Source organism: Aethalodelphis obliquidens, unplaced genomic scaffold, assembly GCF_003676395.1.
Source record: "Aethalodelphis obliquidens isolate GAN/ISIS:26980383/991018 unplaced genomic scaffold, ASM367639v1 scaffold5, whole genome shotgun sequence".
NCBI lineage: Eukaryota > Metazoa > Chordata > Mammalia > Artiodactyla > Delphinidae > Aethalodelphis > Aethalodelphis obliquidens.
The window spans coordinates 42923151-42939247 of record NW_020837949.1 but is presented as its reverse complement, the minus strand read 5'-3'; the positions used below and the strand labels follow the sequence as shown (position 1 = coordinate 42939247).

General features: G+C 43.1%; 1 protein-coding gene across 1 annotated transcript in view; it reads left to right on the top strand.

Moving 5' to 3' along the window:
- Positions 1-4881: 4881 nt before the first annotated feature.
- The window catches only part of BMPER (BMP binding endothelial regulator), a 271041-nt gene continuing 259825 nt past the window's right edge, over positions 4882-16097 (top strand). The window contains exons 1-2 of the mRNA XM_027102219.1: positions 4882-5698; positions 6748-6833. Of these exons, the coding sequence (XP_026958020.1) occupies positions 5566-5698; positions 6748-6833 (219 nt within the window). The 5' untranslated portion in view covers positions 4882-5565. The remainder of the gene's footprint in view (positions 5699-6747; positions 6834-16097) is intronic.

Here is a 16097-nt window from a genome sequence, read left to right as displayed (position 1 = left end):
ACATGCTAACTAGCATCTTGGAATATACATCCTTAGGTAGGTCATGTTGAACTGTTTCTCTCTGAGTCTATAGATAATCTCTAATAATAGTTCTGAGGCAATGGTGATTTTCTCAGCTCTGTTGATACTTACTCCAAACTTGATTTAAAGTCTTGTAGGAGAGCTCGTAAAACCTAGAACAACAGGCATAAGGCATTGGCTTTATATTCTGGTGTCTTGGGCTTGTGCTGAGATTCCCCCAACTATCCCCTACTTCAGATAGACAGATAGGGTTACAGCTTTGGTGCCAGTGAAGCTGGTGATTAGGCAAAGTTGTTTTGGGGAGTTACTTCCCAGATGGAATGTAGAGATGAGGACCCTTTCTCAAAGATCATACTCTATTAATGAACAAACATTGGTGCCTACCTAGTGGAGTCAAATTTGTGTCTGATTTTTATAACTTCCAATATCAAAATGATTTCTTTATTAAGCATTTTAGATGTTGATGAAAATTTTAAAAATCTTTGAAAAATAGTTGCTTTTGTTTTAATTGTAGAACTGGAGAATCTATGACACTCCAATGTGGTTGTTTTGGCTCATGGACATTTAAATGAACAAGTACTTTGTAAAACAGGCAAAACTCACTTCATTACTCCACCATCCTTGAGGCAGGGATTGGGGTGAGGCCAAAGGTGAGTGAAGGTCAGGGAAGGAGTGAAGGGGAGTTTATTTATTACAATAGTAATTCAACATTTAAAAAAAACAGTGATTTTGTTATTTCAGTGCAACTGTGTCTAAAAATGCCTTGATCCCATCATCTTTATCAAAATGTCCTGCTTTAAAAATGAATAAACTCTTCAGTGAGTACAGTCATATGAAAAGACCCTTAAGGCTACAAACAGTAGAGAAAATGATTGAGAGAAAGATCACTTAATGAAAATAATTCAATTTTAATAAAGATCATTTAAATAAAATAGACCAATATCACTAAAATGATGCTTTTGTCATTGTCTCCAGTCTCTTCACCTTCACAAAAAAAGTAATTTCAGAGCCTCTGACTTTTTTGGAATGACATTATTTAGAGCCCTCTGGCAGAATCTAGAGGACTTCTTATCAGCCTCAGTGGTACCCTCTCCTGTCTGAAGGACCAGAAACTGAGCAAACCAGTAGCAAAACCCAGAAGAGAGTGCAGTTCTTTAATGTTTTAGTCTAGTGAGCTAAGAGTAAAGTCACTGTTCAACTGGTGAGCGAAGTTGTGGTCTGTTTTTCTTGCTCTTACAACTTGTGTTATTGGTGCTAGTTCAGTTCAATAGATATTTCAGTACCAATTGCACTAACTCTATAACTTTAATTTGTATCATATCTAAAAACATCCAGTGGTCCTTTCCTATATTCTTATGACTCAGTAAGGCAGAACAGTTGTAATGGAAAGCATTATGATCAGAGAGTCAGAGGAACTCTGTTTAAATGGGCTATGCCATTAACTAGCTGTGTGACCCTAGGCAAGTCATTTTCCTGTCAGTCTTCAGAATTCTCATTCTCAAAGGGAAAGGGCAGGGAGTTGGTTTGTATGATCTCTAAGATCTCCAGTGTTTTAAAAAAAATGTCAAAGCACCATTTCTACTTTCATCCCAAGAAGAATCATATAGCCATTGCTAAAAAGGTTGAGAAACTGATTCATGATGTATTACTCATTCCATCACCCAAACCCTTTTGAACAGATGGAGGTGGAAATGGTGCTCTCCAGTATCATGATTAATAATGAATAAATGCACAGATTGCTGAATGCACCTGCAGAAATACTTTCCAATCTAAAGAAATGTAGTCTGGTTGTTTCTAAGAGGTAGGCACTTACTCCATGGTAAATATCCTGTTGCTTATCTGAGGTGGATCCTTCAAGTGCTGCCTCTACTTTCCTCATTATCAAGCCTTCCCACAGCTCTGCTCAGCTGACAGATAGAGCCAATTAAATGACTGCTCCCCATTCTCTTTGTAAATAGTGAGTCTCCCTGCTGTTACTCTCTGCTGCTCCTGGATTGTCCTTCTTTCTACTAAAGCCTCCCCTGCTTTTCAAATCTCAGCTCCTTTGCCACCTCCTCCATGAAGCTGAGTGTCTTCTTTCTTTAAACTTCCATGACAGGGCATGTTATCTCCTCCTCTTACATTCATTTCCTACCTTGTACTGCATTCATTTATAAACACGCTTTATCTCCCTTACTAGACTGTAAGCTCCTAGGTGGCACCATCCCTTATCCTCATCAAGTCTGAAATGCCTCGTGTCTTTCATAAAGCAAAACCCTCACACATTTATGGAATACCTTCGGCCCTCCCTAGTGGTTGGTATCACAATTCCTTTCCCCTGCTGCCTTTTTGAAGGTCTATTTATTTCTATTTTTAGGAAGCTGGGCTGCTGTAATTTCTCTTGAAGTAACTTTGAATCTACATTACTAAGTGGTATATTTAGTTGGATTTTTCAGCGCAAATTCAGCATCATAGTTTTGCCAAGGGATGAAGAGAATTCTCCTACCACAGGCCTCGTTCTCTTTTGGTCTGATTAGGTTATATATTTTATTTTGAAGAGCATGAGATAGCTGTAGTTAAATAATGATCTTTGGGACCCATTACCTCCATTACATTGAAAAATGTCATAAACAGAGCCAAACACATATTTGTTCTCCTTCTGATTTCAGTCAAGAGCATTTGGGGATTTGGATGGTACCGCCCTTTACTTTAAACAAGTGAAGGCAGAGCTGGATGCTTTTCAGTGCATGCCTGCTTCTTTTCTTTCTTTTTTGACCCCAGAGTATCTCAGGTTTGTGTAGACAGAGGCCAACTGGCAGCTGATAGACTGTCACTTGAAGGGGTGGTGGCAGCAGCAGTGGAGGGCCGATAAGCCCTTTGGGGAGAAAGATGCTCTTCCAGAAGTAGGGCCCATTTGCCAAGAAAGCAGCAGGGGAAATCACTGGTGGCAGCTGATTAAAACAAACAGGAAGAAGGGACAGGTTTGCCAAAGGCTTCTGTGCATCTTTCCCATTGGTAAACTTCCAGGCAGACGAAAATGTTTTCCAGGTGGTTTTTGGATTTATACCTATAGGGCAAGTTCCAGTGCATCCCAAAGCACCAGGTCCCTAGTTTGAGAAATGCCACACACACCCACAGATTCCATCATAAAGACTTTTGTCATGCAAACCCTTGAGGACGTATGGCTGATGTCGGGGAAGGCACATCTGAGTAACTAATGTGTACTCTTCAAATATCCTGCAATTCTCTAATGTGAGTTTATCCAGGTCTACTGCTGAAGTCTAGGGCAATGAAAGGTCTCCCAGCCTACCCATTATTCCGTTTTCCTTAATTAAGTCACGATTATCATCTTTATCTAAAAGCCCCATGCAGAGAGAATCTTTTTTAGGTAGTGGTTTCAACTGACTGTACTTCTCTGTAGTCATAAACGTCTTTATTTTATTGTTTTGATAAAAAATGGATTGGGAGGTAAGGCTAGGTTTAGAGATTTCTTTTTTTGCATGTTCTTTATCGTTAGTAAATACATTAAACACTCTGATTTTCAAGGAGCTGCCTGGCTGTGGTGGTTATTTGTGTGGGGGGGGGAAGGCAACCACACATCATCTTTCTTCTCTTTTAATTTAAGTTTTACGCTAAAAATCTGTTTTGAGAGGGAAATGGAGCGTGCTAAGCTAATGACAGCTTTCCCCTCTCTTACTTTTTCCTTGTCAGAGCAATGCGCTCCTATTGGCTCCTTGGCGTGCCGGAATGTGGGCATTGCAGCTTTAAGTGAAGGCTCCAACTACTCGATAAAATAAAAACAAATAAACAGCCCCCCCCTCCAAAGAGCGGAGGGCTTAAGAGGAAACTGTACTAAATGTGTCCGCAAACTGACTAATATATTTGCAAAGGTATAGTTTCTGCGACTACCGACGACCCACTTTGTGTCGGGAAATTGTTAGGTGCGTCCCGCTGAGAAACGTGCTTGGCTAGTCCGCGACTGCCGTTTAGATCCACCCAGGCCGACCCGCCAGGAGGATGGGCGTGAGGGGGCCCCGTTTTAATTCTTGGTAAGAGGAAGCCGGCGACCCAAGGCGATCTCCGAGGACAGCTGATCATCAGGTCCCAACACTTGCCAAGCGTCCCCTAATTCCCATTTGGTTACAAAAATTCTTCCCTCCTCCACTGCATCCCCCACTTTGAGCAAAGGGTGCCACGGCCTGAGCAGGAGGCCGCGATCCGGCCGGGGGGATCCGCGGGCCGTACGTAGGGTCGGACTCCTGGACACCCAGGGCTGCGGCTGCCGAGGCCGCGGGGTGGCTATTCCTGCTAGAGATTAGCCGCCGCGCGGGTCCCTCCCTCTTTCTCGGGTCAGTGAATGATTAGTCAAACACCTCCCCGCCCCAGTCCGCCCGAGGTTGGATGGGAGGAGTCATGGAGCGACTGTTCATCTTTTTTTAAGGGCGAAAAGCGTTCGCCTCTGTGCGTTTATTAATCGACCTTGCGTGTAGTTTCAGCTTCTGTCTTCCCTAGTGTCACGACTGGCAGGCACATAAGCACAGAACACTCTTCTGGATGGCCCCTCGCCCCTCTGTCCGCTCAGCGCGGGAGTCCGCTGTCTCGCCCCCAGCAGACCGAAGCAAAGCAGGGAGTGAAAAGTCGCGCGGCCCCCCGCCCCCAGCCCGGCGCCCCGTGTCGCTCCATCCCAAAGCTGGGGCATCTGGGAACAAGCAGGGGTGGTGAGGCGCCCTGCGTCCCATATTCTGCTCCCTCCCAGGGCTGGAGCGCCCGGGTGTGAGTGGGGGTGGCGCGGCATTCCCGGCTAGGGGAGGGTTCCCCCGGGAAAGGGAGGAGGCGCTGCGCGCTCCGGGCGGTGGAGACACGCCTGCCCCGCTCCGATCCGTGCCCCGGGGCAAGTGGCCTCCCTCGAGGGGCTGGGGAGCAGGCTGGACGCCCGGTGAAGACAAGCGCCCGGCGCGGGGCTTCTGCAATCCCCCCTGCGCCCGGGCGCCCCCAGCGGGTTCCCAGAGGCGCCCGGGGCGCCCGGGTCTCCGGCGCCGGAGCGAGCGTGCGCGCGGGCCGGGCTGAGAGCCTGAGGGGCCGTCAGGAGGTGGGAGGGCAGGAGTGGAGGACGCCGCGGCAGCGGCGCGCCCCCGGGCAGTCGCTGCAGCCCGGGCGGCGGCGGCGGCGGCTGTGCAGCGGTGCGCAGCGGGAAGCGCAGCCACTCCTCTCTGCCTATCTCCGGCTGCTCCGATACCCCCTCCTCCCGGCCCCCTCTCTAGTATGGAGGAGCCGACGACTAAACCGCTGCGAGCAACTCCTTAAAAAAAAAAAAAGCCGCATTAGAGGAGCCTGGCCGCAGGACCCCTCCTCCCTGGGCGCCCCTCACCCCTCGCCTCTCTCTCCCGCCTCCCCCTTCAGCTCCCCCCCACCCCCCCGCCCCAGGCTCCCGGGCGCCCGCCTCCCTCCTTAACGGACTGTCTCCCGACTCGCCGGCTGAGAGCCCTTTTTGACTGCGAGCGGCGGTAGTGGAGCATAGGCGGCGGCGCGGGACCTGCAGTCGCCCGGGATTCCCTCCAGGTGACGATGCTCTGGTTCTCCGGCGTCAGGGCTCTGGCTGAGCGTCCCTGCCGGCGCTCGCCCGGGATTACCTGCTGCGTCTTGCTGCTGCTCAATTGCTCGGGGGTCCCCATGTCTCTGGCTTCCTCCTTCTTGACAGGTAGGGGAGGGGGCGGGAGGGACCGACCCTCCCGGACGCTGGCTTGGTACCTGGGAGAGGAAGCGCTGGCTGGCCTCGGGGACAGGAGGGCGGGGAGCGAGCACCTAGGAGCCTGCCCCTCGCTGGCGGTGGGCAAGAAGCGAAGCCCGCGTGGTTAAGGGGTGGGAAGACAGTGAGTAGGTTAAGGGGTGGAGGGCAAGGAGGCTGTTGACATCAATAGTATAGTGATAACGGAAATTCTTCTATTTGAATTTGAGAAGTTCCTTTATTTATTTTTAGTTTTCTTCAATCTTTATTTTGATCTTTTCTCCCGTATACAATTAAAGAAAAAAAAATTTAACCGTTTTCCACCCATCGGCCTTTCTCACTCTATAGGGTTCCAATATAGCTTCTGTACAGGGAGTGCTTTTTAAAGGACCTTGAATTTAAAGAAACGATCATATTTTAAAAGGGTACTAATAGCAGGATATAATAATTATATGCTTTCAGGCAGGTGAAGACCTCAGCTGCTATTCTGAAGGACATACTTTAGTGACACCTGGGGCAGAAAAGAAAATATTGAGGCAATTTCTAAAAGAGGAAAGAAGATTGTGTTTCAAAAAGTGATTTCAGCTCAAGACAATATGAGGCGGATTCATATAAAGCCCTGTTCATTGACACTGTCCTGAATTCTGTTCAAATTTAAAATCTGCCTTAATGGCCAATTTGAATTTTTTTTGCATGTGGGAGTGTGTGTTTACTTGAAATGCCTTCATGAAGGAGGGGTATTATTAAGGATCCAGTGAAATACTTGGAATTGTGCTTAAACTATCGAAAGCAGAAAATCTATATAGCACGGCCTTTAAAAAAACAAAACAAACCTGTTCTAATAAAACTATTTAAAATAGATTTTCTTCGGGGGGACTTCTTTTGGATGAGTTTGAGAATTTAAAACTCATTAGGAATTTCTGAAATTTGGGTATAGTTGTTTCAAAAAGCATTAAAGTAAAAATTCTATTTTTGTAACAATGGCACTAAGCTAAATTTAAATAACTTATTTTCTCCTTCAGGTTCTGTTGCAAAATGTGAAAATGAAGGTGAAGTTCTCCAGATTCCATTTATCACGGACAACCCTTGTATAATGTGTGTCTGCATGGTGAGTATGGAGATCAGGTAATGTGAAGTCAGTTGCTCCCTCTGATAAGCTGAATCCATTAAATGTAATATGACCAAATCTTAAAAACTGATTTTGGTCGTTACAAAACTTCAGATAGCTGGTGAATTGAATTCAGTTGAATTTCTGAGTATTATGGACTTTTGCAGTTTCCATTTCTTCAGTCTGGGAATTCTTATCTTTGACATCAGTTTACAGAAGTAAACTTAAGGTGGACTTGGTATGGCATCGTCTCAGTGATAATTACCATTTGCCCTTCTGTTCCCAGGGATGGCTATTGCCACCAAATCATAGGTGCCACCAAACTTTCTGCCTTGATTCTGTTGTCTGAGCTCAGTGTGAAAATGGTAACATTTAGGTATAAAGGTCTGGGATAAGGTATATGACAAGGGGAAAAAGAGATGAGAGTCACAAAGCACAAACATGAGGACAAGATGTAATCTTGGATTTCTTTGCCTCTTATATACTAAGTCTCAAAAACAGTCTTTGTAGTTCTGATTTGGAAGCATGAGTCAGAAAGGACTCTATCCTTAGAGGATGACACTTGGCTTTCAGCTGCTTAGTTAACACTGGCAGTGGCTAGTAGATTAAAAAAAAAATTTGTTTCAATTTATTTTAACTTAATAGTTAATGATAAGGTCTAATAAGTAACCACACGGGGGAGATTAAGTTATACGAATAAGAATTTCTGAGCTGAAATAGAGACTTACAAAGAACAACATTTTTGCTTAAAAGTGTTTTACATGCCAATCAGTTTTGGCAAACCTTGATTAAAAACTACACATCACAAAACCCTGTTGGAAATACATTAAGGCAGTCAAATGCAAAGCCCCCAAGTGATAGATGACTGCTTGTTATCAGATCAACATGCTGTATGGAACCAGAGAAGGGATTCTTCTCTGTTTAGGTGAAAGCCAAGCCATCTGGGTTTAAACTACCCAAACTTTTTCATGATAAGAGATGAGGTCAATGTTGTGAAATGATAAATGGGTGAAGGTGAATGTCTGTATCAAATGATTATCGGGTTCTGAAGACTAAGGAAATCAACAGAAATAGAGGTAAAAATGCATTCCGTTTGCAGAGATAAGCGTTACAATATTGTTACATTTGTAAAGTTTAAATATACAGTTTGGGTTTTGCAGACTGTTCCCAAATAATATAAAAATTCTCCATACAGCATTTCCCCTTTTCCATACTCCTGCCCTGGGGGAAGTAGTGCCTTTCCCCGAAAGTACAGCCTTACTGCTAATAAAACAGATATTAGAATCTTGCTGTTTTGAAGGTAAAGAGTGAATCTGAAAAGATGCGTCAGTTGGAGTTCTGGAGTGATATTTATTCCAGAAATGCGTTAAGTTCAGACGGGTGGTAGGTTCATTTATATCTTCGAGTAACATTTGGAGGTATCTGCCTTCGTAAGAGCTGTCAGAAATCCTTTCTAAACATATAAAGTCTGACTCTGGCACTCCAACTCACTTGCTATGCAGAGGATGCCTCAGAGCTCTCACTAGCTGAAAGCCTCAGTGATATGTTGCCGTGACCTTTGCAGGGGTTTAGGATTATGGGGCCCAAGCTGTCATAGTTATTACTGCTTCCCAAACATTTGTAATACTTGATAAAGTTGAGTAAGAATAGATGGACGGCCGCTTCTTTATTTGTGTCTGCTCTTGTAAGTTTCTGAGGGACCCATTGCAGTATATGAATTTCAAAGCACCTAGGCTGCCATGAGACATTTGACATGTTTTTTTTTTAGGTTGGAAGGTAGACTTATTTAGCAGATAGATAATGTCAGCAATAGCAACTAACATTTATGAAACACTATTTGCCCACACTTATTGAAGCCTGCATTATTTCATTTAATCTTCACAAAAATCCTTTGAGGATTTTTACCCGCCTGTTTTACAGATGAGGAAACTGAGGCTAGAGGAGTTTAGTAGCTTGTGAAGGTCACATTTTTGTAAATAGTGGAGCTGGAACTCACTCTCACCTGCCTCTAGAGCACATGCATATAATCAAGTGAAACAGGCTGTTTTCTAAGTTAAAGATGTGAAAAAGCAAAGAAAAAAATAGAAAGTTTGTTGAGTTATTTGACTTTTGGGCATTGCTTGAGTTATTTTGCTTTTTTCTTTTGAGTCTTTTAGGAGTTTGGTTAGCTAACATTTGTTAATCACATTATATGAAAGGAAAATCTCGTTATGATTTCAGCTGACCTGCAGGGAGCTTTAGTTGTGAGCTAGTTTTATGTATGTACATTAAGAGGGTATGTAATAGTCAAAACTGTACTTTGGATAAAGATAATAGTCAGATTTAGTTTGTGTTGGTCCAGCCTTTTGGCAGAAAGTTACCTAAAGTTGAGTATAAGCTCATATCTTGTTTCATAACATGTACTGAAAAAAAAAAAAAAAAAAAGCTAACCTCAACGTATGCTTAAAAAAGACATAAAATGTTACAGTTGGGAGGAAATAGGTGGCACAAAGTCCTGCATATAATTACAGTGTAAAAGCTTGAAAAACCCCACAAAATCAACTTGGCCTGATTTAAACTTTTAAGCTCCGAAATGTTTCAAAGGTGGAATGAGCTTATTTCTGTGGGAATTTTGAGGATGACTGTGGATGCAGTGGCCACGGCAAGCAGAACTGAATAATTTTATTCTCACTTATCCTTGTCTGCCTGGACCCGAGCATTTTGCCAGCATCAGTCATGGTCCAAGAATAACCTGTTTGTTAGCTGCTGATGGGTATCATTCTAAAGTGTGTGGGTTCAACTATTCAAGAGGGAAGGTGAGAAGTTAGGCCATTGTCCTGAAATCTAGGGAAGTGGGTAGACAGTTTGGATTAAAGATGCAAGTGTTTCATTGTTCAGTTAGAAAGCAAAGCACAGCTTTTCCCCATCTTACAAAATGGTCTTTTGTGGGGCTGAGTTAGGAAGGCCCAGACTTATTGCTGTTTTGTATGACGATTTCCCCCTTCTTGCTAGAATTATTTTTCCCGTAATGCCTAGGACAACACGTTGGTGCCTTCCATGAAGTACAGCTGATAGGAGCCAGCCTCTCTCAGCTAGTGAATCTACAGTGGTCCTCTGGATCTTTCGGGCATTCCCATATACATCCAGTGAACCTGGGGAAGTGGTACCCCTGCTTCTCACCCCTTTTCCACCTAACCGTAGCATAGAAGGAAATGGCACAAGCCAGTGAGTTCGGCCCAGTACTGGAAACCTGAGAAAACTTTGGAGGCTGGGACTCAGAAAACCAGGAGTCAGTCAGTCAGGGCTTAGTTTGGCATACATTTTGTTCAGCAAAAAACATTATTCTGAGGTTTAAATTTCCTCTTTTAAATCCAGGGGTGCAATTTAGAAATGGACCCTCTGCTCATAAAAAGCAATGTGAAATTTGGTGTTACAAGAAGCAGGGCTCCACCTAGCTTGGAGCCAACCAAGTGGTGCAAACAGAGGGGGCTTTGTCTGCTGTCTTCCACTTTTTAATCACAAAAATCGTCCGTCACTAAACAAGCAGCTACCAGCATCTTTGAATTCTCTTGGGTACCTTATCTCTATAAGAGCCTCATGTTTTTTATTGTTCAAATTAACTGGCTAGAGACTAGTTATCTATTATCTGAACAAGTGTCAGGCACGTGTTTGAGAATGAGGGAGATAGCGGTGCATCAGGATTCAATTCGTGTGTGTGTGTGTGTGTGTGTGTGTGTGTGTGTGTGAGAGAGAGAGAGAGAGAGAGAGAGGGAGAGAGGGAGAGAGAGAGAGAGAGAGAGTAAGAGGTGGAGAGAGGGAGAGCTAGGAGGGTGAAGGAGAGGGAGAGGAGATAAAAAGTAGTCCTTATGTGTTCAGAGAGATACACTTAGTACATGCACATATGCATAGGTTGCCACAATTTTTTGGAAATTGTTTTATATCATTTTTAGACTTTGGATTTTGGATGCTCACTAAGGAAATGATCAGGAGTTATTTATTTAGTTATCTATCTATTATTTATTTATACTCTGTTTAGACAGTGTATTCTATTCCATAGAATAAGGTACTCAGTAAAACAGTTTGGGGGGAAAGGTAACTAATTTACAGCATTGTGCTGGCAAATTCACCAGTACCAGCTCACAGACAATTATTATTACCCATGCTTTCCTGAGGCTCAGAGAGGTGGAGCAAATGTCCTGAGGTTACATCGTTACTAAGAGACAGATCTAGGATGTGAAAACAGTGTTTTCTATGCTAAATCAACTTGCTTCCGCTGGTCGTTTACTACTTACAAACGTCTACAGATACTTCCAAGGGCTCAGAGAGTTATTTCAGCCTCTGTAGAGCTGACGTAGGCTCACTTTGGGGAGCAGTTAGAGTGATCTTGGTCTTGTAACATGAACCAGGTCTGGACTTGGATGGCTCTTTCAGAGGAAGACACAGTTCAGGCAGCTATTGGCTGGTTTCATATCATTTTGGCAAAGAGCCTTGGCCCTGGCATCAGACAGGCCTGGGTTTGGATCTTGGCTCTGTCACTTACTGGTGGTGAACTTGGGAAAGTTACTTCACCTTTCTAAGTCTCCGTTTCCTCATCTGTAGAGTGGGATGTCTATCACTACCGAGCTCACAGACTTGCTGTGAGAATCAAATGAGATACAGCATTTAAGACTTGGCCCAGAGTTTGGCATATAGTCAGAATGATGCATTATTGCTGTTGATGATGTTGATGATGATGTTAAATTCTTATTTCCTCACATGGAATTAGATGCAAAGGTTCATCAGAAAAGGGAGAAAATGGAAGCTGATGGAGAAAAGACATAGGGATAATGATGCCAAGCCCACCCATAGTTATGAATGAACAGGGCTAAGTCAGTGACATTTGATGGGGTTTTCTGTCCCTCTAGACTTGGACTGGGTCGATCTGAGTTGTTTCCTTATTGGTCCAGTGGTCTGTGAGCCCTGGTATAAGTTTTCCCCTTGCTCTCCATTAAACACTAAAAAAACTTTCCATGGAAGAGGGGCCTCGTTTTTCTGCAGAGTATTTACGTCTCTATGCCTGTGGGGTCACCTTCACTTGTACTTTTATTGGCAGAAGGGTAGGGTTGGGACTCAGAAGTGCTGTAATTCTGGAAAAACCGCCTAGTGGTCTGGCATCGTGGGCATTTTCCTGGCCCACCTTGTGGAAGTCTCTCACCCTGTTCCAGACCTGAGTGGGCTTTTGCTGCCTACTTACTTGTGGGCTCCCCTTCCCCATCCCTGTCCCATTTTAAACATGCTTTCTTTTCATTTCAAGGCACCGGCCTTTATAGTGCGCATCAGCTGAAAACTGTGTTTTAAGTGTGGGAAACCATGCCGAGGAAAGAGAGCCCTTCCGCAGATGGGGATTCAGATATAGTGAGGGCAGGAGAACAGGACATAATAGGAAAAGCCAAGCAAGGCAAAACGATGGAAAATAAAGCCAATTAATACAAATTCGTTGAATAAACAAAGGATACCAGTTTCTCACACCCTCTTCTGTGGCACTTCTGTCCAACTGATGTTCTATTGAATTCTTTGTGCTATAAAAAATACTAATAACATCACCTTTCATGGCCCCAGGAGGTCAAGTGTGCTTGTTGAACTTAGTTAAGATCAGCAAATGCGCTGGGTGTATATTTTAAGACCTCTTGATTCCCAGTTCTAATTCTATAAAACATCACTCGAAGCACTAGGAGTAACAGGTTATAAATTCAATAATATTATTCTTTCTTCCTTCTCTTCACACTTCATTCTCCTCTTCCATTTTTTGCCTTTTCTGTGTTTGAAGCATTCTGCTGGTTGGGCACCTTGTGGGGGCAAAGACCAGTAACACAGATTCTTGCCCACGGCGGAAAAGAGCAGAAAGACACATGCATAAATAAGTTTCATAGGAGTGCCAGAAAAACACTGTGCTAGACTCAAACTCAAGCACTAAGGGAGCTGTAGATGAATTCTGATTGGATCATCTGGGACTTTGATGGGTGGAGCAAAGAGAGTCTTGGCAAGGTGTGATTGGAGGAAAGGCACAGAGGAGTGTGGGCTTGGGAATTGTGGAGGTGGCGGAGTCCAGTATGCCCAGTGTACCCAAAGCTCTGGTGGAAGCTGGAGATAGAAGGCTTGGTGGGAGGCATAGAGGACTTTGAGTGCAATAATAAGGAGCTCAGTTCCGCTCGTGGAATTGGGGGAGCCATTTAATATTTTGGCTCAGCCGCATGACACACTAAGATGTGTTTTATGTAAATGCCTCTAGAAGCTTTTGTGGGCGCTGTTTAGAGTGTGGAGGGGCCAGAGTTTGGACAACAGGCACTAGGGATATGTTGTGATCAGGTGAGGGCAAGCGTCCCAGAACAGGGATGGACAGTGAGAAAGAAGGTGTTGGGATAAACCAATATTGCTTATTCTTTTGAATTACTTTCACTGCCTTCTAGTTCTAGAATATTTGGATTAAAAGACTCCAAACAATGCCCAGAAAAACACAGTAATTAAAATGCAGTAGTCACTGCAGTAGGATTATGTGGTAGTGTGTCTCTGTAGCAGTCACTTTGCTAATCACTTGGTGTCTCTGGAGCAGCTCTGGGTGCTGTTACTTGAATAGAATTGTTTACTTCCAGGCCTCACTCTCAAAATTCCATTTTGGGTGCTAGCTCTCTCCTCTTACTCACAGTGATACCTTGCTCTCCACTGTTGCATGACCCCTTCGGCAAATTATTCAGTCTCGTAGATGTATTCTCAGTGGTAGTATTCTCCATGGTAGTATGTATTCTCAGTGGTAGCACACAATTTATACAACAATCGAAATTGGACAACCCACCTTAAAAAAAGTGTATCCATGTGCTGGGACCCCTAGACTTGCAGAGGAGTTTTGGAGCCCAAGTTGATAGCACTTGGCAATAAAATAGATGGCAGAGGTGAGAGGTGGGGTGGATTGAAGGGAATTTTGGAAGTTCTAGCCAATGTTATAGACAATGTAGGAAGAGAAGAGGTCACAGATGTGGGTGGGGATAATGAGTTCAGAATTGATGACTGGGCTTCATAGACCTTCCAAGTAGGAAAACCCGGTAGCTCTTCAAAATGTAGATCTTGATCTCACTAGAGAAATCAGGACTAGAAGACAGCAGTTTGTTAACTGTTTGCATTGAAATAAATTTCAGAACTTTGGGAATAAATTATTTGTCTTGGGAAGGGGTCTACATTGAGATTTCAAGAAATGAGCCTATAATAGTAACTAGAAGTGACTCAGGTATACACATATATACATTCTTCTTTTTATATTCTTTTCCATTATGGTTTATCACAGGATATTGAATATAGTTCCCTGTGCTATACATTAGGATTATCCATTTTAAATGTAATAGCTTGCATCTACCAACCCCAAACTCCCATAAAAGAAATAGTAACTAGAAGAAGGGCTGTTATTTAAAAGAAGGTTAGAAAGGGAGAAGCAAAAGACAGAGATTGAGAAATGGTTACAGAAGAAGGAGAACCAACAAAGCGTAGGCCAAGGCAGAAGATGCCTGAAGAGGAGAAAGACCAGCGGTATTAGATATTACAGAGTTAGACTGAACCTTCTAGGAGAACATCATAGAAGGAACTTTGTCATCATCTTTTCGAACGATTTTAAACAATCAATAACAGTCCGTGGTGCCCAGGTCCCTAGTACCTGCTGCATATTTTCCCATGGAATAGAATTGATCATAGATAGAATTCAGTGGAAACTCGTTTGAGAGAAATCCCAAACTAAGATTGCTGTAGGGATTTTGAAAATTTAGTGCAAAAATCACAAATTTTCCGAACTGAGATTTAAAAAGGTCTTATGACATTTTCAAAGGTCCCCAAACAAAACTAATTTCATGAATAAAAGTAATAGGCTTTTGCAAGTGTCTTTGGAATGTTTCTGTAGTTAAGTGCAAAATGGACAAGGCCACATTGAGGCACTTTTTATTATGAATCCGAACAACATTATCAAAGAATCTGACTAATATAAAATCTTACCATAGTAAACTTTCAGGTTTGCTCTATGAAACTGTTAATGGTGCTTTAAAAAATATTATGATATAATTTAATCCCTTAGTTAGATCTTCAGGAAAAATATTTTCTTTTTTCACTAAATTTTTGATGTCTGTTTTGTCATTGAAGTACAGCTGTGGAGTGGTGGCCTTGGTGTCTGAAATTATGGGTTCAAGTCTCCCCAGGGCCGCCTTGTAGCTGTGCATCACTCAGCAGCCACCTTGGTCTCTCTGAGCCTTAGTCGTGGGTACTGGGCAAGTCACAATGGTATGTGTGCCCTTCAGCTTCATTTCTAAAGAGGAATCATAATGCAGAACCCATCTGTTTGCTGTAGCCATTAACTGAGGTGATGTGTATGGATTAAATGTGCTGGTGTTTGTGAAAGACCTTTGTAAACAGTGTAAGTGGAATTATTATTATTAAGGGCCAGAACTGGAATGGAAGGAAGTAAGGTGTATGCTATAAACCAGTTTTTAACATATACTTTAATGAGTATATTTTTTAGGAATGATAGTGTAGTGGTTCCCATGCCTCCTTTCATAGTTGTATGGCTCTGGGTGAGTTGCCTGATATTTCTGTATCTCGACATCTATATTTTCATCATAGGGCTTTTGTCAGAACTGTGGGTCAAAACATGTAAAATTCTTACAACAGGGTCTGGTAGACGGAAAGCACTTCAGAAATGATAGCTACTGCCACTACCTAAATGCTATGCAATTACTGCCTATCCTGTACTTCTAAGAAGTGATTACATAGACTACTGCAAGACTTCTAAGAAATGATTTAATGGACTACCGCGTTTATTTCAATTTATTGTCAATTCCTATGACATGTGTTTACTCTGAACTTCTGTCAGGGCAGACAATGGAAGTTCAGTAGAAGCAACTGCTATCTTTTCCATAAAAGACAGAAAACCCGGGAAGTATTTGGGGCTTAGCAAGATGGGCTGCTCCTCTATTTTTCATCTTCAAAAGTTCACCTGTTTGACTGGTGTCCATCTCCAGACAGCTAATCACAACGTTGCTTTCACAGTGAGGCCTTGCTGTCCTTTGGGGTATTTGCCATTGAACAAGGAAGTGGCAGGTAGGAGGCAGAAATGTAAAACTAATTACTGGTAGACCCACCCAGACAGACACGTCAGAGTCCTTCCCATTTAATTTAATTTATTTATTTAGTTTTACTTTAAACATTTTTAAAAAAATTTTTATTTTTTAATTTAATTTTACTTTTGGCCATGAGGCACGCCTGGCGGGACCTTAG